The sequence below is a fragment of the Tamandua tetradactyla genome, chromosome 1 (genome assembly GCF_023851605.1).
Source record: "Tamandua tetradactyla isolate mTamTet1 chromosome 1, mTamTet1.pri, whole genome shotgun sequence".
NCBI classification, from domain to species: Eukaryota; Metazoa; Chordata; class Mammalia; order Pilosa; family Myrmecophagidae; genus Tamandua; species Tamandua tetradactyla.
In genome coordinates, this window is record NC_135327.1 from 35,534,150 (window position 1) to 35,561,382 (window position 27,233).

General features: G+C 43.7%; 1 protein-coding gene across 1 annotated transcript in view; it reads right to left on the reverse strand.

The window, feature by feature from the left end:
* SYNDIG1 (synapse differentiation inducing 1) overlaps positions 1-27,233 on the reverse strand; it is a 196,305-nt gene that overhangs the window by 74,568 nt on the left and 94,504 nt on the right. The window contains exon 3 of the mRNA XM_077160693.1: positions 3,768-3,905. Coding sequence (XP_077016808.1) covers positions 3,768-3,905 — 138 coding nt within the window. The remainder of the gene's footprint in view (positions 1-3,767; positions 3,906-27,233) is intronic.

The following is a 27,233-nucleotide window of genomic DNA, read 5'->3' on the forward strand; positions in this document are numbered from 1 at the left end:
GAGAAGTCACCTGCTGACTATGACCCAGAGAGAATGAGGGTGGATGTAGAAAACCCTGGGCTTTGAATGCTTCAGTCCAGGGCTCACAATCCTTTCACCACTGCCCAAGCTACTGAAACCTTCATGGCTTGTTTCCTTTTACTGAAAAATGACCTGACAGGCCCTCTGGGTTTCTCTGAGCAGTTATTCTGAGGGTGCCTGCCCAGCCTAACTGTCAGCAACTACACTGAGATTTTCAATATAAAGGGAAAAAAGTAACAAATGTCACACTTAGATGTCACAGATGTCCCTATGGCTTACTTTCCTAGTCTCTAAAGCAAATGTGTTGTCTTAAACAATGGGAATTTATTGGCTCGCTGTTTCGAGGTGAAGAGAAGCCCCAAATCCGGCATCAGAAAGATGATTCTTTCTCCCTGAAGTCTGTGGTGTTCTGGGGTTCGCAGCCAGCCCTCCTTGGTCTTTGGCTTTTCTGGCATGTGGTAATGCATATGGCAGCGTCTTCTATCTCTCCTGGGTTCCATTGATTTCCAGCTTCTGGCTCCTCCCCGGGGCTCTCTCTCATTATGACTGAATTTCTTCCATTTTAAGCAATCTGGATTAAATCCCATTCTGACTCAGTTGGGTCACACCTTAAACCTGAACTGGCATCTTGAGGAGACCTTATTTACAAAGGGTCTATTCCCACCACGATGTAGACCAAGACCCAGAACATGTCCAAACTGGCATACATGATTCAATCCACCACATCTTGTGAACAGCACTGAGAACTAGGGACTGTGTTTAATGCATATACATTTGCTGTGATCTGGCATCACCCTTCCCAAACAACCTGGGGGGCAGGGAGGTAGGTGGCAATCTGCAGGGGGTCTCCTAGAACAGGGCCCTGGGCCTCTCTTCCCAGTCCCTGCTCGCCCAGGAAGGCTCTGATCTGATTTGGTGCAGGGACTCTCCAGGTGTGCTGGAGCATCCCCCGTCACTTCCTTTTGCAGCTGCCAGCTCTGCGATGGCCTGCTGCCTTTCAGCACGTGCAGTCTGGGCTGTATGAGCCCACAGAGGCAAGGCCGCATCCTGAGTGGGTGAGGGCATTGTGGGGTCTTCTGGGGGCTCCCAGGTCTGCAGCAATCTGATGGCCCAAGTGTGGCCCAAAAAGAGGTCACTTAGGATGGCGGGCGTGCATGGGACGTTCCTATTTGGAAAATGCTGGAACTGCTGATCTGCCATGGTTCCACTGAATGGACATCCATTCACACTGCACGATACAAGAGCAGGCTATAGGAGGGCCCGTTATCCTGAGAACCAAGGTGATCCCATGCTCTGAGGACAGCCCCACCTGTCCACAGAGCATGAAAAGCATGTCAGAGGCTTCCACACAAGCGGTGCTTTGTGGTCACTGCCAAGCACATGGTCAACATCCTCTTCACCACTGAAGGCACTAAGCATCCTGAGAGGCTGTCGGCTCCAGACTAAAAGGCTCTTACGGCTTGTGCAGAGACTGAAAACTACTGCCTAGGAAAAAGAATCTAGGCAGTGCCCTGTGTGCTACCTGGTGAGGGGGCAGTTGCCTCCCAGGCTGGAGTTTCCAGTACACTGTCCAGGGCTTCCTTCTCGCCAGGCGCTGCAATCCAGAGGTCTATTCTCATCTCTCTGAACAGGCATCCCTTCTCCCAACGAAATGTAAGATAAAAGTATGGGCCCTGCTCTGAAACTCAGCAATTGGAATGCAGTTCCAAGGCTGGCAGTGTTCCCCGGCCGGAGTGGGGGTGTGTGGGTTTCCTCAGCAAACGAGGCATGGGGGAGAGGGTACCTAGCCCCCTTCACCCATCAGGGCTGTGCTGGGGGACTAGGTGCAGGACCAGAAGTGCTCTTTTGGGACATTTAAGGTCAGCCATGGTGCACTCATGAAAACCTGCAGCTGCCCCCTCAGTCTGATCTCTTGACTTTTCCTTTCTCAGTGTGTGTGTGTGTGTGTGTGTGTGTGTGTGTGTGGTGGAGCACCTGCCTGCATACTCTGTCCTACCCCAGAATCCCAAACATGGTTCACACAGGAGTGGGGAGGGCCTGCAGCCGGGCAGTGGGGGTCTTCATTAGAGCATGCCTCCTGGCAGGCTGCGTCTATCCATTGACCTCTCCCCTGGCCCCTGTCTGCTTCCAGATCCTCTCCCTTGGGGTCCAGGCTCTCCCAGGTCTCCCTAGACCCCATAGCCACTCAAACCCTTGCCAGATCACGAGTCTTGCTTTCTATTCAATGCCTGTGCTCCTGGAGAAGGGTGGGGGGAGGGTCCCTGGCCTGTGTAGAACACATTCACACAAGAGAAGCTGAGAGAGATCCTTGAAATCAAAGCTGAACGTGGAAAAACTGTTCACCCCAGGCTAGCAGTGCAGAAATTTCCTGTCCCAAAACTTCCATTATCCTCTGGAGCCAGGAGCACAGAAAAGCTTTGAGCAGGGGCTGCCTGGCTGCCCTGTACTGCCACCTGCCCCTCCAAGTGCCCTTTCTAAGGGGCACTGGTCCTCAGGAGAGCCACAGCTGGTGACTCACTCTCCCTGCCACATGGTGGGACAAGTGTGTTGCATGCCTGGGGAAACAGATTGCCCAGCCACCACCCAGGAGGTCCCTGTGCAGAGGGTGAGAAGGGAAAGTGCAGGAAGGCAGGGGAGGGTATCCTGCTCACCAGCCAGACAAAACTGAGAGACCAGTGAGAAGCAGTGAGAAGCTTGGGGAGTGAATGTTATTTCCAAGCCAAGAGAAAAATAATATTTCCAACAAAGGACCTGCCAGGGCTAGCTGTTCCCACCTCAGTCCAGGAGCCTGAAGCTGGGACGGGAGCCCTAAACCCTCTGGGGCATTTCTGACATGCCTTGAGAAACCCAGAGACCGGACATATATCTACCTGTGTCCTCCCAACTCACTCAGATGTCTCCGTTTCTACTGGGGTTGGGAGAACAATCGCAGCGGGTGGTGGTGTCTGTGAGCTCACACTGTAATTGACAATTATAAATGTCTTTCTTTGATTGATAACGAGGAAAATGGGTTATTTCTGAATGAATGCCCTTCACATGCTAGAGAAAATCTTTCAAAACCTGGATTTCATGAAGAAATAACAAATAGAATGCTTGATAAAAGGGCTGGAAGCAACACCTTCTGAGGTCCTTACATGGTGGGAGTGGGGAGGACACAATTACCCACAGAGATGCGCCATCCCCATCAGTGTTAAATCAATTTGGGATGGGTGTGCACACGCTGCTGCTTAAAGAGAATTCATTTTATACAAATGAGTTTGATCCAGCAAAACAATACCAGTCTTGGCCCCTTTGTCATTAAGTTCTGTGCTCTCCACTGGCTCCCTGTCCTGGGCCCTGTGGCCACCCAGGACTGGGGTCAGTCCCGCTGCAGCAAACTGAGTGCCAAGGGAAGGTCAGGCTTCTGAGGCTACTGGCATTTCACCTGGTGGGTGTTTGGTTCCTATGGAGAACCAGTTGCATCCTCAAGGCTTCCCCTTGGGCAGGACAGCTCTAAGACCACCAGCCCCTGGGCCAGCTCCCATATCCCCCAGTACCCCGACCTCTTCTTCTCCACCAGCACTAAACTTGACGCCCCTCTCAGGCTTCACACCTCCTGTGCCCCGACCTCCTCTTCTCCTCTGGGACCGAATTTGACACCCTCTCCCTCCTAAGCTGCTTGGCCTCTTTTTGCCAGTCCAGGTGTGCTGTCAGCCCAGGTGTGCTGTGCAGTTCCACCATGCCATGCAGGGGCAGAGGGGCCTTACCTCGTGTGACAGGTAGAAGGCAGCGATGCCCAGAGGCCAGAAACAGCAGAGCATGGAGAAGACGCTGAGGCCCAAGTGGTCCCTCGGCGGCATCATGAGGAAGTTGTCCTCGCTTTCCGTGTCACTCGAGTAGTCACTCTGCAGACAGAGCAGGGAGAAGACACCATTAGTAAGGAATCACCAGGGCCTGGGAGATGAGAATGGAGCCTGGTTCGGGTGCCCTCTGTGGTAGTTAGTTCAGGTGTAAACTTGGCTAGGTGAAGGCACCTAGTTCTGTTGCTGTGGATGTGAGCCAATGGCATGTGAATCTCATCTGTTGCTGATTACATCTGCAGCCAGCTAGGAGGCATGCCTGCTGCAATGAATGATGTTTGATTTACTTGGCTGGTGCTTAAATGAGAGAGCTCAATGTAGCACAGCCCAAGCAGCTCAGCCTACCTCATCTCAGCACTCACTGCTCAGCCCAGGCCTTTGGAGATGAAGAAAGAAATCACCCAGGGAAAAGTTGCTGGAACCCAGAGGTCTGGAGAGAAGGCCAGCAGAGATCACCCTGTGCCTTCCCATGTAAGAAAGAACCTCAGTTGAAAGTTAGCTGCCTTTCCTCTGAAGAACTAATGAAATAAATTCCCTTTTATTAAAAGCCAATCCATCTCTGGCGTGTTTCATTCTAGCATCTAGCAAACTTGAACACTCTCCTAGAGCAGTAGCTGTCATCATTATCATTGCTACTATTATGGCAACTGCCTGCCAGGCTATGTCCTTGAGGAGAGGATTCTGCAGGACACCCGGCCTCAGCCAGGAAACTTACTGAGATCAGGAAGAAAAACATCCCACATGCAGGGCTCTAGGAGTTCACCAAATAGGAAAAACCCAGACAGAAACTGCTCCTGCCCATCTGAGTGTCCAGTTCAGGCAAAGGGTTAACCTCTCAGAGGATGGGATGGCCAGCTTTAAAAGGCATGCACCGATTTGGATTTTATTTTTCATTCTGAGACGGTCTCACTAGCTCACAGGACAAAGTGGGGAGAGTGTGAGCAGAGGATGCTGTCCCTCAAACAAACCCGTCAGGTTTCCTTTGGCTGCTCTGAGCCAGGACGAAGGAGGGGCCTGGTCGCCCCCTGTCATCTGGGCCTGCAGGTTCTTTCCAGAGCGTTGTAAGCTGCCCTGTATCCCTGTAAGGTCGGCTTCTGGCTAAGGTCTGGTGGGTTCATAGGGTGCGGGGACTGGGTGAGCCAGGCAGAAGCGGTTTTACAAAGCTGCTTGCCCGATCCCAGCACTCGCTGACCAACAGGAATCAGTCAAATTCACCCCCAAGGGGACCATAGGAGCTTCCAAGGTGCTAAATGGGGATCTGGTGTACGTGCTCACGCCACCTCTGGATGCCTCAATGTAGAAGATGCTTTTTTTTTCTCTAGTTGGTTATTCCACTGGCCTGGCCCAGCCGCTGTGAATTTTGTTTCCTCATCAGAATGTGGTACACTCACTCACACACGGTCTATAGGTCGTTTTTTTTTTTTTTTTCATTTTATGTAAAGATGGAGTCATATTTTACCACAGGTTTGTTTCCTAATAAGGAAATGGAGTATCTCTGCCTGGAAAAGGTTTATTCCTAGCTTGTTTGCCAGCTGCCTGATTGTTAATTCTGCAGCCCCCAGGTGGGTGATGTTGGGGAGGGCACCACAGCGCACAGTGAGGCATCATTCCCATCAGGTGGCTCTGCCAGGCGGTTACCTGAAACCCAGGTAGATGGGCATGTGGCCGAGCTGTGTGAGAGGCAAAGCCCTGTGGCTATGTACCAATCTTCCCTTGGGCTCCCCTCCATCCTCATCGGCCCCTGACTCACGTTTATGGGCTACCCCCAGCCCCAGGGCCTCGCCTCTTAGATGTGCACACTCAAGCACACACACAGATGAAGCCACAGGGAACTCCAGTGCCCTTTCCCATGTCTGCATTATGTGCACATTACACTGCCAATTGGGGTCTCCTGTGGTACCACTGCAAACTGATGGAAGCTTCCTGTTGGGACACTGGTTTTGTCGAGTCATCAGAGGAAAAATAGGCAAGTTGTGATGGGCTCACTCAAACAATGATGAGGAGCTTCCACAAATCACATCTTTGCCCAACCTGCATCTAAGCACCCGCAACCCCCCAGCCAGGACCTTGTGCACAGAGGACGATCACAAGGTCTGGGAGGGGAATGGGCTACCTGAGTGACCACATTCCTCTCGACAGGTCCTCTTCCCCCAGGGTGCCACACGCTCTGTGACCAGATGACAGACTCGTGTCCAGGGCGGCGTCTGTTCATGGCAGCTGGGGATGTACGTATTGCAGGGCTGTGCCTGTAAATCTCTATTCATTCTACCCTGCTGTTCTCCCAGATGGCCTCCCAAATGGGAAAGGGAAGTGCAAATGACCGTCATTATGTCCATCAGAGAAAGGGAACTAGCCAGCCCCTGGGGATGCACAATTCACAGTAAGTTTTGTGGACCTCTGTTCCCCAGGTAGAGATGCACATTTTGCAGTCTGCTGGAAAGTCTACACGTTGGATCAGAAGGAAGATGCCCTTCCAGGTGGGATCTGGATGCCTTCACAGCCGTGTCTCTTCACACTCAAACAGCCACGTCAACTCGGTGGTCCCAAACTTGGGGGCTGTGAGGGAATGGCATAGAAATCACTAAGCTGCACTTTGGAGTGGGGCACACTGTATAAGGTGCCTCGGAAGGCCTGGGGTGAGGGTGGCAGGGGAAGGGAAGGGATTTAGCATGTGTCCACAGGGGTGTGCTGTTACCAAAGACCCCACTTAGAAAGGAAGAGAACTGTGAGCCGCAAGGACCACCAACAGGCTTCTCTCCCATCGAGCCCTCAATTCAGACCACAGGTGTCACCTGAATTTAAGGGGCTTTGCATTGATGGTTGGTAGGCATCCAGTGATGGTGGATGATGTGCTCAGGTCCCAGCAGGCAAATGGTGGTTGGAAAAAGGCCAGGACGCCACTTCCGACAGGCAGCTGGTTAGGCCATGAACCGAGAGCAACAATTCTCTGCACACGTCAGCTTAGCTTTTCTTTTTCCCTTTTTCAGTTTTAAGTGTTTTATATACCTGAGTTCACTGGACTCTCCCAGCAACTTTGGAGATAGGTATAATTACTATTTTTACTTTTATTTTCTTTTTGCAGAGGATGAGGCCAAGGCTTAAAGCGGTAGAAACACCTGTCAAATCACAAAACTGACCATTCACAGCCTAGCAGGAGTCTTCAGCCCATGCCACCTGACTTCTGATTCCTGGGCTCTGGTTGTCCATTGCATTTTGATGTGATTGATATGGTTATAAACAAAATTCTTGGGCCTTCACTGCTTCTTGTCCAAAGATGAGGAGTGTCCATGGCCCCCGAGTATTCTTTGCTTCTTGATTGTTATGTTTGTTGGGGAAGGAGACAGGTGGAAAAGAGGTCAACTGAGAATCTTTCCCAGTTGATCAGCGGGTGGGGAGCTGCTGACCCATACCACCCAGGCATGCAGGATGCTTGATGTCCATCTGTGGGCACTGCTTTAGAATTACTCCTCCATCCCCATGAAGCAAAGAATTAGAAATCATGGCACGCTCCCGAAGTCTTCACAGATTGTTATTTGGAAACGCAAAGGAACCATACTTTATAAATTGCAAAGTTGTGGTTACATGGCAACAAAACAATCAGTCAATTTTGATTAAACTTGATTTTAAAAAACTTCAATAAATTTCAGGGTAGACAGAACCATCCCAGCTCTTTTATTACATTCAATATTCAATCAGCAGAGTCAGTGCTTGGTGGGTATAAATTGTCTTGGGCTTCAGGCCGCTCAGCAGGGAGGAGAGGAATTGAAGTTTGATGAGGCTCAATGAGGCTCATCCCAGGAGATTCGAGGCAGATATCAATAAACCAAGTAACAAAAAATACACATAACCACAGCAGCAAGAGTGATCCATCACGCACAGCTGCTGTTGTTAAAAATCCTCTTCATGGATGAGTGGATTGGAATATCAGCAGATTGAAAGCACTCGAAAGTCATTTACAATTCATGTGGAGCCCTCTCCCACCCCCCATCTTTGGAGCTAAACCTTTGTATGGAGCAAACTTAGAGAGGCAGAAGAAGGCAGCAGCTTGTCAAGTCCCTCCGCTGGTGTCCGGCTAGCCCACTTCATTCCCTGAAAATACCCACATTCTGTCACATTTCATCTGCTTCACTTAGAGAGAGGGATCTATTGCTCCTGGGATTTTCCTCTTTGGGATACTTTAATAAGATGATCATAATTTCAGGATTGATGCCAAGTGAGTCATGCTTCACAGCAGCTCCGTGAACGAGAGCTCTGTGTGCCCGTTTGTGGGTGTGGAAATGGGGGGTTCAGGCTCTGTGGCCCCCCCTTGAGGATTTCCCACTCACCTATAGGCTCCCCCAGGCCTGCACCTGCCATCCCTAGTCATTCTCCACCTCTGCCCCCAATAATATATGAGGAACATCTCATCATAGGGCCTGAGGGAGATGGAGAAGATGCCTAGTCTCCCAATATATAGCAATGTGCATCTAGTAGCTCGGAACCTAGTATATGGCACAGAAGTTCCATTTATAAGAGGACAGACTAAGAAATAAAATGGACAAGTATACAGGGGTGTTTGATATATAATGTTTGATAGTCCATTAAAAACAATAAAATTACAAAAGATCTGTAATAATCCACAATAGAAATTCTAGGTAGATGCTAGAACTGCTTCTACCTAGCAAAATAGTAAATCCAAAGCAATACTGGCTTATTGGAAAGATTGAGGAGATTAGTCCCACCATCAAGGACTTGAAGGATGCAGGGGTGGTGATCCTACTACAGTCCCATTCAACTCTCCTATTTGGCCAGTGCAGAAAACAGATGGGTCTTGGAGGATGACAGTGAATTATCATAAACTTAACCAAGTGGTGACTCCAGTTTTAGATGCTGTTCTAGATGTTTTGCCATTGCTTGAGTAATTAACACATCCTCTGGTACCTGGAATGTAACTAACTATTAACCTGGCAAATGCTTTTTTCTTGATACTTGTCAATAAAGACCACCAGAATCAGTTTGCTTTCAGCTGGAAAGGCCAGCAATATACTTTCACTGTCCTACCTCAGGGGGATATGAACTCTTCTACTCTATATCATAGTCTTGTCCACAGGAACCTTAATCATCATACTGATCTATTACACTGATGATGTCATGTTACCTGGACCTAGTGAACAAAAAGTGAAAACTACTCTAGACTTATTTATAAGGCATTAGTGTGTCAGAGCCTGGGAGATAAGTCAACAAAAACTCAGGGACCTTCCATGTCAGTTAAATTTCTAGGTGTACAGTGGTGTGGGACATTTCAAGATATCCCTTCTAAGGTGAAAGATAAGCTGTTGTATCTGGTCCCTTCTGTAACCAAAAAAGAGGCACAATGCCTCGTTGGCCTCTTTGGACTTTAGAGACATGCTCCTCATTTGGGTGTGCTACTTTGGCTCATTTACCAAGTAACCAGAAAAGCTGCTAGTTTTCTGTGGGGATTGGAACAAGAGGAAGATCTGTGACAGGTCAAGGTTACTGTGCAAGCTTCTCTGCAACTTGGGTGAAATGATCCAGCAGATCCGAGACACTGAAAGTGTAAGTAGCAGATAGAGATGCTATCTGGAGCCTTTAGCAGGCCCCATGTAGGAGAGTAATAATGCAGCCCCTTAGGATTTTGGAGCAAAGCTTTGTAATCCTCTGCAGATGACTAGTTTCCTTTTGAGAAACAATTTTTAGCCTGCTATTGGGCCCTAGTAGAGACTGAACGGTTAACCATGGCCCACCAAATTGTCTTGAGACCTGAGTTGCCCATCCTGAACTGAGTGTCGTCTGATATACCAAGCTATAAATTTGGGCATTCACAACTGTACCTCATCTTCAAATAAAAACAGCTTATAGGATATTGGACTCAAGCAGCCCCTGAAGGCACAAGTAAGTTACATGGGGAAGTGGTCCAAATGCCATGAGCCCCACTACTGCCGCATTACCTTTTCTTTCCTTCCATAGTTATGGCCTCTTGGGGAGTTTCCTATGATCAGTTGACTGACGACGAGAAAACTTGGTCTTAACACTTTTGTACAATATATAGGTGCTACCTCAAGGTGGACAGCTACAGCACCACAGTCCCTTTCTGGGACATCCCTGAAGGTCAAATATACTGTGAATGCTTTCTAATTCCTTGAACTATGCCATAAAATCCAGAATCTCTGCTTTCTGGGGCCATATCAATGAATTCAGCCTGAAATCCAACATTATATTCCTTCCACCATTATCCAGCATCCTTTATGTCCATTCCCATACATATTCCCTTGATTTCTGTCTATATAAATTGGAAAATTCATGCAGTTTTTTTTGGAGTGTGGTGCACCTCCTCATGGGTTAAACTTTGCATGTTACTTTTTGGGGACTTTTGGGACTTCAGTCTTGTTATAGGTCTGGAAGCAAAGAAGGTTGTGGGGGTGGGTCCTAAGCAGGGTCTGGCAAGTCAACCACCTCAGAATTCCATCAACTGTTTGTCCAGCAAAGCAGGGTTAACCTCACTGTGGTGGGATGGCTGCCTCTACTGAGAAAAGAGACGCCACAGAATTTATTGCTAGTGATGCCATCATTTTCCAAGACTCTGTATAATTTATTATCCTGGAAATAAGTTCATAATAACTAAATGAAAAGCTGGGTAGAAAGTAGAATATATCATACAAGACACTCTTGCAAGCATACGCCAGAATGTAAGAAATTAGATGCTTTGGGATAGTGGGTATATCAGTGACTTTTCTTTCTTTTTGCTTCCTGTGTTTCAATTTATTTTTCTACGATGAGCAAGGATCATCTGGCAATGAAAGTTACAAAGTGATGCATATGATAGCAGGTCTGGAGGCTTCTGTGCACAGTCTCTCCATTCTCTCATAGGCCCCCTTGGTTCAAGAGGTTCTTGTCGTTTTCCTAAAGACAAGGAGACCTCTCGACCAGGGGTCCACTGCTCAACAAGCAACTAGAGGAGCAGTAACTCAGGTTTCTGTGCCTCTTCCCATGGCCTTGATCTTCAGGGCTCAACATGGAGCCAGAGTGAGGTTGTTCTAAGCAAGTTAGACCCTTGCTTCCCTCTAGAGGCCTCAGAGCACCTCTGGTGCCCACATTTTCTTTAATGAGCACAGCAGACACCTGCAATTGGCACTACAATGAAACATTAGCTCCTTGGCCACACTGTAGCATTTTAAGTGCTCAGTAGCCCCGGGTGGCTAGTGCCTGTTCTATTGGATAGAGCAGATATACAACATCTCCCACATTCCAGAAAGTTCTATTGGGCTTGCTGTCTCATATGACCTGAGCCCTATTCACTTTGACCACACTCTTTCAGTCACAGGGGAAGAACAGCTCTTCGTTGTTCCTCACACATACCAGGCTTGCTCCTACCTCAGGGCCTTTGCACTTGCTGGTCCCTCTGCCTGAACTTTCTTCCCCAGATGCTCACATAGCTTGCTTTTTCACCCTGTTCAGGGTTTTGTCAAATGCCACCTCTAATCAGACCTTGCCTTAAAAACTGTAATCACCGTCCCCCACATCCCCAACATCATATTTCTCCTTCCCTGTGTCATGTTCTCCCTTTGCCTTTCAGACAGCACTGGTTTGCCCCTCATCTGCCTCTTCCTCAAAACACCAGAGTGCACATTTCACTCACAGCTGTATCCTCAGAGTCCAGATCAGTGCCTGGCACATAGTTGACACTAAATGAATATTTGCTAAATAAATGAAGAATTCATTTTGTGGCCTTAGCCAACACACTCAAGAATTGACAACAGGGACAGCTCCACTGGAGGCAGTGAGGGTCTTGGAATGGCCCTGGATGCACTGGCATAGCCAACTGGATCTGGCTTCATGTAGACTGGCATAACAATGCCCATGTATATTCCACAGTGAGCTCTACTGCCCCTCCTCTACTCTTATCTTTCCACCCGAGTGCCCTCCTTATGCTCTCCAACGATGTTAGGGTGAGTTTATAAATGAATGAGAAGGAGAACTTGGCCAGGTCCAAGGCTGTCCTCCATGGGGTGACTCGCAAAGCAGTGGACGGGCATTACAAGGACAGAAGCACAGCAGGGATGCAGGCAAGTGGGCCTGGCTCCTGTGCCTCCTGGTACCCATCAGAGGACCATCCAGTGTCCTGCAGTCTTGGCAACTGGTGTGAAGCCAGCTATCTTGTCTACATTAGAGACTGTGGAAGCTTGGGTTCACTGCCTATACACCTGCAGACCTCAACAATGGGAGGCACTTCTACAGCCACCAAGGGAAGTAGCTTTAATGAGCCATGTTGGCCAGGTGTAATGTCTGGGTTTTAAGGCATGAGGTTGTTACAGGGCCAGCCCTGGGACCTTTTCTCTGGGTCTGCATCATCAGCAGTCCCTGGGTTCTTTGCTGCAACCTGGTCATGGAAGACTCAGTGAAAATCACCTTTATGAGACTGCCCAAAACCTCAAGGCCAATGGCTTCTGCCTTACTCGGGGTCAGATCACTTCAAAACCACACATGCTTACTGCAGACCCACAGTGTGAAGCACATACTTACAGGAGGCAAAGATGTACAGAGATGTGGGGGGTCAATAGATCCAGATATGAGAAACCATACTTTAGTATTGAAATACCCACTGCCTTCCATTTTTCGCAAATTCTTTTGGCTATATAATTTTCTTGCAGATAGGGCTATTTCATACACTGGTGTGATGGAAGCAAAGGAAAAAAATGATAAAATTTGCTCTGAATTTGAATTTGCAAATAATGCTGCTATGAACCTCAGTGTGCAAATATCTGTTTGAGTCATCAGTTTTCAGTTCACATTTGCCAAAAGATGGAAGCAACCGAAATGTCCATGAAACCTATGGATAAAACATGGCATAGACACACGATAGACTATTTTTCAGCTGTCAAAAGAAATGAAGTGATGATACATGCTACAGCATGGATGAACCTTGAAGATATCGTGTGAGTGAAATAAGCCAGATAAAAAAGGACAAAATATTATATGATCTCACTTACACGAAACAATTAGAATGTGTAAATTCATAGAGTCAGAAACTAGAATACAGGTTACCAGGAGCTGGGATGGGGTAGAGAATGGAGAGTTAATGCTTAATGTGCAAAGAATCCCAGTGTAAACTATGAACAACAGTTAATAGGATAATTATAATAATATTGTTTCATCAATTGTAACAAAGGTACTACAGTAACGCAAAGTGTTAATAATTGATTTTTCTATTAACCCACAACTTCTGTAACGAAGAAAATGTAAAACACAAAACAAAATTGGAACTTGCCTTCTTTGGACTCTTTAAGGAGACCACCTGCTGAGCATGGTGCTGTGTTTGGATGGGCAAAGGTGGGCTGGGTGGAGAGTGGGCGTTGCTTTCCCAAAAGAAGTGGGAACTAGAGATCTCGAGGGAAATTGTAATGGAGCGTTGGGAGGGGAGATGGAAAGGGGAGAAGAAGAGGGAGATGAGGAAAGGGTTGTGGGCCTGGAGCACTGGGGAGGGGCAGCAGGCAGTGACCAGCCCTCACAAGTGGGATGGGGTGCCCTAAGGACTGGGGCAATAGCTAGTCTCTTTAAACACCGTGTGGGTGGACATTATCCTAGAAAGAATTCCAATTTCATGTCTGTCACCACATCCCCATCTGCACTGTGCTCAGTGACGGCCAATTGACGGTGAATTGAAAACCTGGGGCCCAGCGTCAGCTGTGACAGGAGCAAAGCAATAGTGCGTCTGCCCCAGCCCCTTTCCAGAATGAGATCTCTGGAGCGTGAGCTTGACAGATCAACTCTCTCCCATCACGAATCAAGACAGCCGTGAAGCAGATACAAGCGGCCCTTCACGGAAATGAACCTCAGTGTGCAAATATCTGTTTGAGTCACCATCATCCCCAAACCAATGTTCTGAGTGATCGCAAAAAGATGCAATAGGTGCAGTGTGGGTAAAGGTCAAATGCATCTGAGATGCTATCCTAATTCTTAAAATCTGGGAATTCAGTGATTTATGGTTTATCAACTCTCCATTAATCAGGCAATCCAACTAGCAGAAACAATAAACTCCACAATTAATATGTATTTCTAAAGGCAAAAAATTTGGTTTTGCTCCAGTAACAACAACTAAGCATCCTCTGTGTCCCTGAAACCTTGAGGCAATACTTGCCTCAGCCAAAGTGATGGACCTGGTCCAGCCAGTCAGGACTCCACCGGCTGTTTTGGAGGTTGGGGAGCATCACAGAGACTCCAGGCCCCATGTCTCCTGGGGCCTCACTCCTGACTCACATGTCTGGAGGTATCTACAGTTTGGTTGGGCTCCCCCACATATATATATACATTTTAAACTTTTTTATTATTGTATAATATAACCTATACACAAACAAGAAGGAAAAAAAAGCAATAGTTTTCAAAACACTATTCAACAAGTAGTTACAGGACAGATCCCAGAATTTGTTATATGCTACCATACCACCATCTCAGATTTTTCCTTCTAGCTGCTCCAGAATATAGGAGGCTAGAAGTAATAAATATTTTTTTCATCATCACAATTGACTTTTTTTTTCTTTTTTGTGAAAAATAACATATTTATAAGAAAGGAATAAATTTCAAAGCACAGCATAATAATTAATTGTAGAACAGATTCCAGAATTTGGTATGGGTTACAGTTCCACAATTTTAGATTTTTACTTCTAACTGTTATAAGATACTGGGGATTAAAAGAAATATCAATTTAATGATTCAGCAATCATACTCATTTGTTAAACCTGACCTTTTTTGTATAACTCCACCATCACCTTTGATCTTTCCATCCCACTCTTTATGGGTATTTGGGCTATGCTCATTCTAACTTTTTCATGTTGGAAGGGGCTGTCAATAATATGAGGTAGGGAGATGGAACTAGCTGATGTTCTGGAGAGGCTGGGCCTTCTAGGTTTCAGGACTTACCTGGTCCAGGAACCCATCTGGAGTTTGCAGGTTTCTGGAAAGTTACCTGGTGCATGGGACTGTTGTAGAATCTTGTATATTGCCCTAGGTGTTCTTTAGGATTGGCTGGAATGGTTTGGTTGGGGTTTGGCAAGTTATGATAGGTGGCAATGTCTAACTGAAGTTTGTGTAAGAGCTACCACCAGAGTAGCCTCTTGACTCTATTTGAACTTTCTCAGCTACTGACACTTTATTAGTTACATTTCTTTTCTTCAGTTTTGGTCAGGATGTAATTGTTGATCCCACGGTGGCAGAGTCAGACTCATCCCTGGAGGTCATCTCCCATGCCACCAGGGAGACTTTCACTCCCAGATGTCGTGTTCCATGTAGTGGGGAGGGCAATGACATCACTTACAGAGTTGGGCTTAGAGAGGGTGAGGCCACATCTGAGCAACAAAAGAGGACATCCAGAAGTAACTCTTAGGCATACCTATAGGTAGGCTAAACTTCTTTGCTACCTACATAAGCTTCCCAAGAGTAAGCCTCAAGATTAAGGGCTTGGCCTATTGGTTTAGATGTCCCTAATGTTTGACACAGTATCAAGGGATTCCCTGATGGTAAAGTTTAATAGTTCCGTATTTTTTCTCCCATCCCTCAAGGGACTTTGCCAATACTTTTTGATTATCTGCTTAGTATATTCTAGGGTATATCCAGTCATTACTTAAGCTATGCAGGATTAAAGGACATCATTCTTATTCTGGGCTCCGTGTGTTTCAATTGTTCAAATCAGCTATCCAGACAGGTTGAGTTAGATTATGTGCTACAAAAAATTTAGGTTCTGAGCAAAATAAACTGTTCTTCCTTTGGTCTCAGAGAGTAGGTGCAGTTCTAAAACATGGACAATGTCTTCCTTACCCCTGTGTTCTGAATTACCTTAATCTCAACCTGATCAGCTTCGTTCTTATCTCTAAATACCAGGGTATTGATATATAAAACAGTATCTCAAAATCCAGAAATAATAGTTCCCACTCTGGACTAAATGTGTCTGCTATAAGAGCCCAGTCTAGGCCCCTGTTTTCTAATAAGCATTTCCTGAAGGAGACCATACTATAATTGTTCTTTCGTTTCTGGCTTATTTTGCCTCACCAAATGTCCCACACATTCATTCACATCATTTCATGCCTCATGACATTGTTTCTTTTTGTAGCAGCATAATATTCAATCATATGTATACACCATTGTTCACCAATCTACTTCTCAGTCAGTGCACTCTTCAGCCACCTGCATTCATTAGGCATCATGTATAATGCCCAAAGTCCACAGTCCATCAACACTCTCAATTTTAGATAATTTCATTGTTCCCAAGAGAAAGATAACCAATAAGCACACCTTCGGCAACAGAAAATCTAAACCTCCCCTTAACACTTGTCCCTCCCCCCATTATTTACCCCTACTGTTGCTATGGTACAGCTGATGTTTTCCTGTTAAACATAGCCCATAGCATGCAATAGCAGTTATCCCCCGTACCCTGGACTTAAACACTCTTTGTACATGAATCATACCCTTGAAGTAGTTCTTGAAAGAACGTATTTATATTTCTAATGTTAATCAGTGGGACACATAGGTCTATCCAACCCCTTTCAATCACCCCCATACATACTAATCAGAATATTTTCTAAACCAAGGGTTGCATCAGTATAAAATCCAATTATAATAAATCTTTGGATACAGAGCATCAATGGGCTGGGGTGTCCTAGTCAATCAGGTGTTTTGAAGCCCTATGAGCCATTAAAAAAATCACTAATTTCTTATATTTCTTCACTGTTCTGAAATTTTCTGTTCTATTTGAAGAAAATTATATATTTAAGTTTCACGTTTGAATTCTCCAGAAAGAATATTAACATTCTTTAAAGAGGACCAAATATACATAAAAAGTTGCCACACACACACACACACACACACACACACACACACATATATATATTGAAAAAACTTCTAAAGATTCGTAAAAATTTCAAAATAACACCGAGTTCCTGTAGAAATTGTGAAGAAAGAACACAGAGTTCCAGGGTACCCTCACCCCACCTCTCATATAACCACAGTGCAATGATTTAAACTAGGCTATTGGAATTTGCACAATGCTACTGACTAGATTATAGCCCTACTTGAGTTTCACCAGTTTTTCCATGACCAAATTTTCACTTTTTTGCTTATGATGAATAGTTCCATGGATGGCGTTGCCTTCATGGATTCATAAACCAGGCTCCATTGCCTCCAAATCTCCCTGGTATGGTCCTTTAGTTCTGCCCTTTCCCCCGTCCTCAGCCCTAGCAGCCACTGATCTGTTTTCTGTTCTTAGAGTTTTGCTTTTTTTTTTTGAGAACGTCATACAATATTTGAGATAGACCTTTTCCATTCAGCATAACACCCATGGGATTCTTCCAGGCTGTTGGGCATATCAATAGTTTGTCTCTTTTTATTCCTGAGTAGTATTCCATGACAAGGAGGTAACATGGTTTGTTTATTCATTCATTTGCTGAAGGACATTTGTCATATTTCCAGCTTTTAGTTATTACAAATAAAGCAACTCTGAAAAATCACGTACAAGTTTCTGCATGAACATAAATTTTCATTTCTTTAGAGTAAATGCCCACAAGTAGGATTGCTGGGTCATAAGGTAAGAGTTTGCTTTATTTTATAAGAAGCCACCACACTATTTGCCAGACTGGTTGTATCATTTTGCATTACCACCAGCAATGTGAGTTCTAGTTGTTTTGCATCCTTGTCAACATTTGGTATTGTCAGGTTTTGGATTTGGGCCATTCTAACACGTGTGGTGATATCTCATTATGGCTTTAATTTACATTTTCCTCATGCTTAATAATGTTGAACATCATTTTGCGCCCTTGTTTGCCATTCACATATCTTCTTTGGTGAAGTCTAAACTTTTTTGCATTTTTGAATTGGATTGTTTGGTTTCTCATTTTTGAGTATAGAAAGTCCTTTACATGTTTTGGATATAAATCTTTAGCAGTCATGTGATTTGCAAATATTTTTCTCTCAGTCTGCAGCTTGTTTGTTCATTCTTAACAGTGTCTTTTGTAGAGGAAATGCTTTTAATTTTGAAGAAGTCAAATTTACCCATTTTTCTCTTTATGGATTCTGCTTCTGATTTAAAAACTCTTTGCTTAACTCTATGCTACAAAGATTTTCTGTTTTCTTCTAAAAGTTTTATACTTTTACTCATTATATTTAGATGTAATGGCCTATCTCTTTTGCAAAGCAATGTTACTACACATTTGCTCATGTAAATTAATTCAAGTAGAAAAATATATACACCTGTATACATAAAATCTAAACTATGAAATGCATGATTGAAATTAGTACATGATAATTTTATAAACATAGGTTAAAAATGGATTGATCAGGTTGAAGCAGGGCAAGATGGTGGCATGGGAAGTTGTGGAATTTAGTTACTTTTCTAGAGCAGCTAGTAAAAACCCAGGAACTTTCTGGAACAATTGCTTGGGAGACATCCACTAATGGACACACATTGTATAGCAGTCTGGACTGGATGGAAGGGCAAAACCACATTGCAGAATTGTGAGTAAAGCCCCTAACTTGGAGGCTGGCGCCCTTCCCCCACGGGCAAGTCAGGCTGCGGGAGACACTTCCCCAGGGAAATGAAGCAATCTATCCTAGAAGTAAGGGGACCTAGATCAACCAAGCTCCAGTCGTGGTCTTAATGAACAAATCTGGTCTGCTGTATACAGTCTGAGCACAGATAAAACCAGAGAGAGCAGGAAAGTAACCCTGAGGTCTCTCTCTCCTGGAAGAACAGAGAAGGGGCTACTGGAAAAAAAATATGAAGATTCTGGAGTTGGCCAAGCTCAGAATACTGGAAAAGGTCTGTGCCCTTCTATAGAGCTGAGAACCAACTCTGGCTCATGACTGGCAAACCTTGGGGGCTGAGGACTGGCTCTGAAAAGGGATTTTATTTTATTTTATTTTCTCTCTCTTTTTTTTCCTTTTTTTCTTCTTTAAAAGTATTTTAAGTAGCTCATTGGAGAAAGCCTCAGGCATTCTCTGCCTTGACCCAGGCAAGGGCAGAGTTAAAAGTTAACAAGTCAAGTAATTCACTAAAGGGCGTATCTTCCCAGAGAAAGTGGGGGCATGGCTCAGCTCAAGTGCCAACCCTCTTTTAATGAAGTTAGACCCCAAGGGCTGGGAATCTGATACAGTTTAAGCTTATCTTCCACCTTGGCCTCCGGCTCAACCATGTCCCTGGTAGGGATAGGCTGAGAATCAAATGCCATTTGGGAACTGTGGGCTGACAAGCACCATATGCTGTGCAGAACAGGAAAAGTACAGAGACCACAGGCTCCACAGGAAAGTCAGACAGCCTGTGGGTCTCATCTTCAAGGAAACTACATGCTGATTATACCTTCCTCCAGAGACCTGGTCCTGCTTTGTCTAGGAAAATTTGATTGGGATCAATCATATCTTCAGTAAAAGGTTCCATATAGACAGAGCAAAAATGAGAAAAACAAGAGCTGAAAAATTCTGAACAATTAGTTAAATAGAAGCTATGCTGGTGGTCTAGAATAAGTTGAACTGAATGCCATAAAACAAATAGAGAACAAAACCAACAACAAGAAAACCTTAAACCAAAAAAAGTGAAAATGACCTCCAGAATAAATTAATCAAGGAAATCAGATGCTGAGATGCTAACAAAAAATTATGAGTCATAATAGGAAAAATGAAGATATGGCCCAGTCAAAGGAGCAAACTAACACTTCAAATGAGATACAGGATTTGAAGTGACCAATGAATGTTCAATCATACATGCTTAAAAAAACATGCTAAATCAAACAAAAAATAAAATCAATCAGTTGAGGGAAGATTGGCAAAGGAGCTGAAGGATATAAAGAAGACATTGGGGAACCATAAAGAAGAACTTGAAAACGTGGAAAAACAAATGACAGAACTTATGGGATGAAAGACACAATAGAAGAGATGAACAAATAAAACCTACAAAAGCAGATTTGAAGAGGCAGAGAAAAGGACTAGTGAACTAGATGACAGACATCTCAAATCCTACACACAAAACAACAGATAGGAAAAAGAATGAAAATATACGAGCAGGGTCTCAGGGAATTAAATGACATCATGAAGTGCATAAATATACATGTTACGGGTGTCCCAAAATGAGAAGAGAAAGGAAATGGGACAGAAAAAATAGTGCAGGAAATTTTCACTGAAAAATTTCCACCTATTATGAAAGACATAAAATTCCAGATTCAAGAAGCACAATGTATCCCAAACAGAATAGATGCACATAGACCTACTTCAAGACACTTACTAATCAGATTGTCAAACGTCAAAGACAAAGCGAGAATTCTAAAAGCAACAAGAGGAAAGTAATCCATCTCATACAAAGGAAGTTCGATAAGACCATGTGCAGATTTCTCAGCAGAAACCATGGAGGAGAGAAGGCAATGGTAAGATATATTTAAGATTCTGAAGGAGAAAAACTGCCAACAAGGATTCTATGTATGGCAAAACTGTTCTTCCAAAATGAAGGAGAGTTTAAAATATTTTCAAACAAATAGTCACTGACAGAGTTTGTGACTAAGAGACTGGCTTCCTTTAGCAAGCAAGCACTAGGCAAATAGGAAAAGATAGAAAAGGGTTAAGGTTAGGGTTAAAAGAAAAGTCCAGGACCAGATGGCTTCATCCGTGAATTCTACCAAACATTAAAGAAAGAATTAGTACTACTCCTGCTCAAATTCTTCAAGCAAATTGAAGAGGAGGGAAAACTACCTAACTCATTCTATGAAGCCAACATCATCTTAATACCAAAGCCAGGCAAAGATACTACAAGAAAAGAAAATCACAAACCAATCTGTTTAATGAACGTAAATGCAAAAATCCTCACCAAGATGCTCGCAAATGAAATTCAGTAGCACATTAAAAGAATATACACCACAAATGAGTGGGATTTATTCCAGGTATGCAAGACTTGTTCAACACAAGAAAATCAGTTAATGTAATACACCACATCAATAAATTAAAAAAAAAAAAAATGTCCATCTCAAGTGATGCAGAAAAGGCATTTGAGAAAATTCAGTGTCCCTTCTTGATGAAAACACGGGATAGGAATAGAAGGAATAGAAGGAAACTTCTACAGCATGATAAACGGAATATATGAAAAACCTAAAGCTAACATCATATTCAATGGGGAAAGACAAAGCTTTCCTTCCAAGATCAGGAATAAGACAAGGATGCCCACTATCACCATTTTTATTCAACATAGTGCTAGAAGTTCCAGCCAGAGCAATTAGACTAGAAAAAGAATTAAAAGGCATCCAAATTGGAAAGGAAGAAGTAAAACTTGGACTGTTTGCAGATGACATATGTCCAAAATTCTGAAAAAAGCTACTAGTTAATAAATGAGTTCAGCAAATTGGCAGGTACGTGATCAACACCACCCTGTCCCTTCAGTAGTTTTTCTATACACTTGTAATGAGCATTCTGAGGAGGAAATCAAGACAATAATTCTATTTATAATAGCAACCCAAGGAATAAAATACTTAGGAATAAAGTTAACTAAGGCCACAAAAGAGCTATACATAGAAAACTATAAGAAATAACATACTTTGCAGAAGTAGAAAAACCAATAGCCAAATTTATTTGGAAGGGCAGGGTGCCCTGAATAGCTACGAAGGTATTGAAAAAGAAAAATGAAGTGGGAGTTCTCACACCATCTGACTTTAAAGCATATTACAAAGCTACTGTGGACAAAACAACATGGTACTGGCATAAAGATTGATGTACTGACCAATGAAATTGAACAGTATGCAGAAATAGACCCTCTCATTTATGGACAATTGATCTTTGATAAAACAGCTAAACCAACTCAACTGAGACAAAGCAGCTTCTTCAATATATGCTGTTTGGAGAACTGAATACCCATATCCAAGAGAATGAGAGTATCCATACCTTATACCTTATACAAAAAATGAACTCAGAATGGATCAAAGACCTAAAGTTTAGGGCTAAGACCATAAAACGTTTAGAAGAAACTGTAGGGAGATATCTTAAAGATCTTGTGATAGGAAGTGGTTTCCTAGATCTTACACTCAAAGTATGAGCAGTGAAGAAAAGAAATAGATAAATCGAATCTCCTCAAAATTAAACACATTTATGCATTAAAGGACTTTGTCAGAAAAGTAAAAGGTAAAAAGGCAGCCTACACATATTTGGAACCCACATATCAGATAAGGGCTTAATCCAGAAGATATAAAGTGATTCTTCAACTCAACAACAAAAAGACAAAAAACCCAATTGAAAGATGGGCAGAAGATATGGACAACACTTTCCAGAAGAGGAAATACAAATGGATCAAAAACATATGAAAAGATGCTCAACCTCACTGGCTATTAGGGAAATGCCAATTTGATGGGTTAGACCCTTAATCTTGGAGCTTGCCCCTATGAAACTTATTTCTGCAAAGCAGAATTTAAGCCTACTTATGATTATGTTTGAGTCCCCCAAGAGAACCTCTTTTGTTGTTCAGATGCTTCCTCTCTCTCTAAGCCAACTCTGCAGGTGAACTCACTGCTCTTCCCTCTATGTGGGACATGATTCCCAGGGGTGTAAGAATTCCCAGGGGTAAAAGAATGAGTAAGAATAAAAAGACAAAAAATAAATAAGCAATAGTGTGTGTGTGAGGGTATGGGATGTTTGGGGTGTTCCTCTTTACTTTCACTTTTATTTTTACTCTTATTTTTATTTTTACAAAAATGTCCAAAAATCGACTGTGATGAATGCACACCTATATGACAGCATGAACCACTGATTGTGCACTTTGTATGATTTTATAGTATGTGAATATATAACTCGATAAAATAAAAAAATGTATTGGTCAATAAATGGTGCGAACAGAGTGCCTTACTTATTCCTGTCACCAATATGAATTTCAAATTAATAAACATACAGAGTAGTTAAAAGAATTCTATAGCGAATGCTCCCATATCATCTCTGCAACTCTACTATTTGCATTTTTGCTGTATTGGCTTTATCACACATTTATCCATCTGCTCATCCTTCCCATATGTCCCCCAGTCCGTCTTATTTTTCTGCTGAATTTCAAAGTAAGCTGCAGGAATCAGTACACTCCCTCTAAGCATTTCAGTGTGCACGTCATTAACTGGCATTCAGTATTGGTTTAGACTTTTCTGAAGTAACACAAAAAATGATTCTTAATAGAAAACTGGAGGCTCTGCTTCTGATTTAGAGAATTTGTATCAACACGACCTTAAGATACAGGTTAGTCATTGTGACTGAAAAGAAAAAGCAGGAAGTTTGGAGTTAAAATTTGGTCTTCTCTTCCCTTCATGTCAAGCCTGTCTCCTGTGGCCTCCATCTGATCTGTCCCCAGGGATTCCCTTAGTGGCTTCTAGACTCCAGATGCTCTGGGCATGAGGGATTTTATAAGTGATTATAAGTTTTACATATGATTCTAATATGCAGCCAAGATGGAAAACCACTGGCTAGAACCTCTTTGTAAAGTAGGGATGAGGGCATCTTCCCAATAGGCTGGTTAGATACTAAGTGGGAAAGAAAATAAAACATACCAGTCAATCACTCATCCTGGCATAGACTTCCTGATTACTGAATATTTTCCTCTTGCCTTTTTGCCCCAGAAAGCAATTCTCCCTATGTGGTCCAACTATAGCTAAGAGTAAGGAGAGGATTCCCTCAATAATAATTTTTCTAGTTTATATTTCTGATACAACAGGTGCTCATTTTAACATTCAATAGGCTAAATTTTGCAGACCTTCGGTCTCCTGACACAGGGTAGGGCAGTTTCAATAAGTAGGTTAGGTGATGAGCTGGCAGATATTCTTTTTTAATTTAGGAGATAAACCTGCCGTGTCCCGCAGTCTTTCAGACTTCAGAATTATTTTATGGAGTTACACCTACACCATCTCAGAGAAACCCTATTTATTAACATGGTCTTGGAGGCTAACAAAATGTCTTAAGGAACAACTGGAACCATGGATCCAGCCCCACTGCGCTGGTCCACCCAACAGATTCACACTGGAGTGAAACTTTGGAAGGAAGAGTGCAGGGGAATGTAATCTCTGCCTGCCTTTTCTGTCCCTAGAGTGGAGATTCTTGCCCTAAGAGGTATATCAAATGCTAAAGGTAACTTTGTCTTCTTTATTTTTATTTTATTTATTTTTTGCATGGGCAGGCACTGGGAATCGAACCTGGGTCTCTGGCATAGCAGGTGAGACGTCTGCCACTGAGCCGTCATACCACCCTATGTTTGTTTTTTAACTTCTGATAGCACATTATGAGTGTTTAAGAAACACAGGAATATCTTATTTATCATTGTGCTGGTTTGAAAGGATGAATGTACCCAAGAAAAGCCGTGTTTTAATCCTAATTCCATTTTGTAATGGCAGCCATTTCTTCTAATCCCTATTCAATACTGTATGTTTGAAACTGTAATTAGATCATCTCCTGGAGATGTGACTCAATCAACAGTGAGTATTAAACTTGATTAGATAGAGGTGTGACTCCACCCATTCGGGTGGGACTTGATTAGTTTACTGGAATCCTATAAAAGAGGAAACATTTTGGAGAATGCAGGAGATTTGGAGAGAACAGAACAACATAGCCACGAGAAGTAGAGAGTCCACCAGTCAGCAACCTTTGGAAATGAAGAGGAAAAACGCCTCCTGGGTTGTTGTCTGAAGGAAAGCCAGGAGAGAAAGCTAGCAGATGATGCTGCTTTTGCCACATGCCTTTCCAGATGAGAAAGAAACCTTGACTGTGTTCACCATATGCCTTCTCACTTGAGAGAGAGACCCTGAACTTCATCGGCCTTCTTGAACCAAGGTATCATTCCCTGGATGCCTTAGATTGGACATTTCTATAGACTTGTTTTAATTGGGACGTTTTCTCAGCCTTAGAACTGTAAACTAGCAACTTATTAAATTCCCCTTTTTAAAAGCCATTCTATTTCTGATAAATTGCATTCAGCAGCTAGCAAACTAGAACAATCATGATTTGAAACTCCCAACTGCTCCTTTTGAATTCGTAATGATTTACAGGGCGATAACTGTCACATCTTTATTTGCAGCTGGGTCTTTCAAACTTATCTCAAACCCATAGCATCTTTACGTTAGGTTCTGATCTTCCCAAGATTGGAGACTGGTATGGTGGTTTGGAGCAATCTGTACTCCCAGAAAAAACATATTCTTAAATTCGTCCATTCCTGTGGGTGTGAAACATTGTAGGTGGGACTTTTTTATGAGGTTGCCTTAAATAGAGTGTGGCACACCTCAATTGCATTGATCGCATTCCTATTACTGAATACTATATAAGGGGAATAAGATTCAGACAGTTGGAGAGAAAGCCATGGAAATTAAGAAGTTTAAGGTCAAAGGAACTCAGGAGAGTACGGAGGGGCCAGGAGTTACTGTCATGTGACAAAGGAGCCCAGAACCAAGGATGGTCAGCAGCCAGACCCAGAATACCAGTATTCAGGAAGAAAGCATTGCCTTGATGAAGTATTGATTTGGATTTCCTATTAGCCTCAAAACCATGAGCTAATAAATTCCGATTGTTTAAGCCAACCGATCGCATATTTTTTGCTTGAGCGGCCAATGAAACTAAAACATACAATATTGTCAAGTATGAGTCCAGGAGTTAAGAAGGGACACTAAACAGGCAGGTCAGCAGCTGCCCTGCTAAAGAGACTAACTCCTGAGGTCCCAGAAGCCTAGGAGTTGACATTTTCACTGCTCTCAGCATACCCATGCAGACAGCGGAGAGACAGGACAAGAGGGAAAATTCTGGCTGAAATAAAATTTCCCAATCTGCTAACAAAGAAGAGGGAGCCGTGTGAATCCTTTTTATGAGCACATTTAATCCCCCTTCCCTCCCCCAACCCAGATCAAGCCTGAAGCAAAGATAATACAGTGAGCATCCAGCAGCTGCTGGCTGAGATTTCCACTGTATCTTCCATAACTGGACCAAGTGCTGTGTTTTTAGAAACCCAGAGACAGACTGCAGTGAGTTTCATTCCCCATTACACAACTAAAACCTCAATCCTTCTTACCCATTAGATACCGTCCCTGTGGCTGAGTGTGAAACAGCACTGCTCTTTCCCCTCCGCCCCCCAACTTCATTGTAGAAAGGGCCCAGTGTGATTGGAGAAAAACAGTAAATGAGGTAGATCCCACCCAGATGGGGTTAGATACGACAGATCCAAGAGAAGACGAGGCATTTCCAGGTGTAGATCTTCAGGGGAAAAGGATCTGGAAAGAAAGAAGAGGCAGGAGGCTGTTCTCTCCTTTACTTGGGTTGAACTGCTACTGGATGATCCATTTCTTGGCTCTTTTCAAGACAGATCCAGAGCCTCTAGGATGGTGAGGAGAGAAGAATAATGTCCTACCAGGAACTGTAGAGCCATTGGGATGTGGGTGTTTCATCCAAAAAACAACATCCGTGAGTGTAGAAGGTGAGGGTACATGTGTCATACCAATGTTTGCAGAGCTATCCTGGGCCAAAAGCTCTAGGGAGGAACATTTTCAGAAAAGTCTATCTCCTACCGTTGTTGTCCCTGAAGTAGATCAAGATCTCTTGAGCTCCCTTGCTATGGCTACCTTATGCCCTCAATACTCACAGTATACTTCTGGACCAGTAGCACCAGCACATTTGAAATGCAGACTTCTAGGCTCTGTACCAGACCTCCTGGATCTTCATTTTGACAAAATCCCAGGTCATTCATAAGCACATTAAATTTGACTTTGTGGGAAGGCCATTCGGATAAGGGATGATTCTTTCACTGTGAGATTCACTCAGCCACATTCTATCAAGACACTCCCCTCCCTAGGACATTTCCCATGCTTTCTGCTTGTTACTGTACCTTTTGATCAAACCTCTATTCAGGAAACATTGAAGAAATAACAAACTGTTTCCCTCTCCATTTGCTCTCTGTTCTTAGCTTGGACTCCATCTTCCTTCCATGGTGCACTTGCTTTTGGTCTCCACCAGGTTCTCCACCATCATGTTCAAAGATGGTGACAGCAGTCTTCCTGAGCCTGTGCAAACTCATGATTCTGGTTTAGCTCCTGTGGCTTCATGAGTGGCAATCTCCAGAGAGACTTGCCCAATGTCAACAAGGGCTTTGCTTCTACTCAACTACATCCCACATAGTACCCTTTTGCTGGGGGACAACTGGGCAGGTAATGCTTCCCAAAGTCAGTCTCTTAGTTTCCTGGTTACTGGAACAAGTGCCACACAATGGGTTGGCTTAAAACAGAAGTGTAATGGCTGATGGTTTCAGAGACTAGCCAACTTGCTTCCTCTGGTGTTGGTATCATATTATTGGCTGGCAACCTTTGGGATTTCTTGGCTTTTCTACATGGCGATGCACATGGCAACATCTTCTCTGCTTTT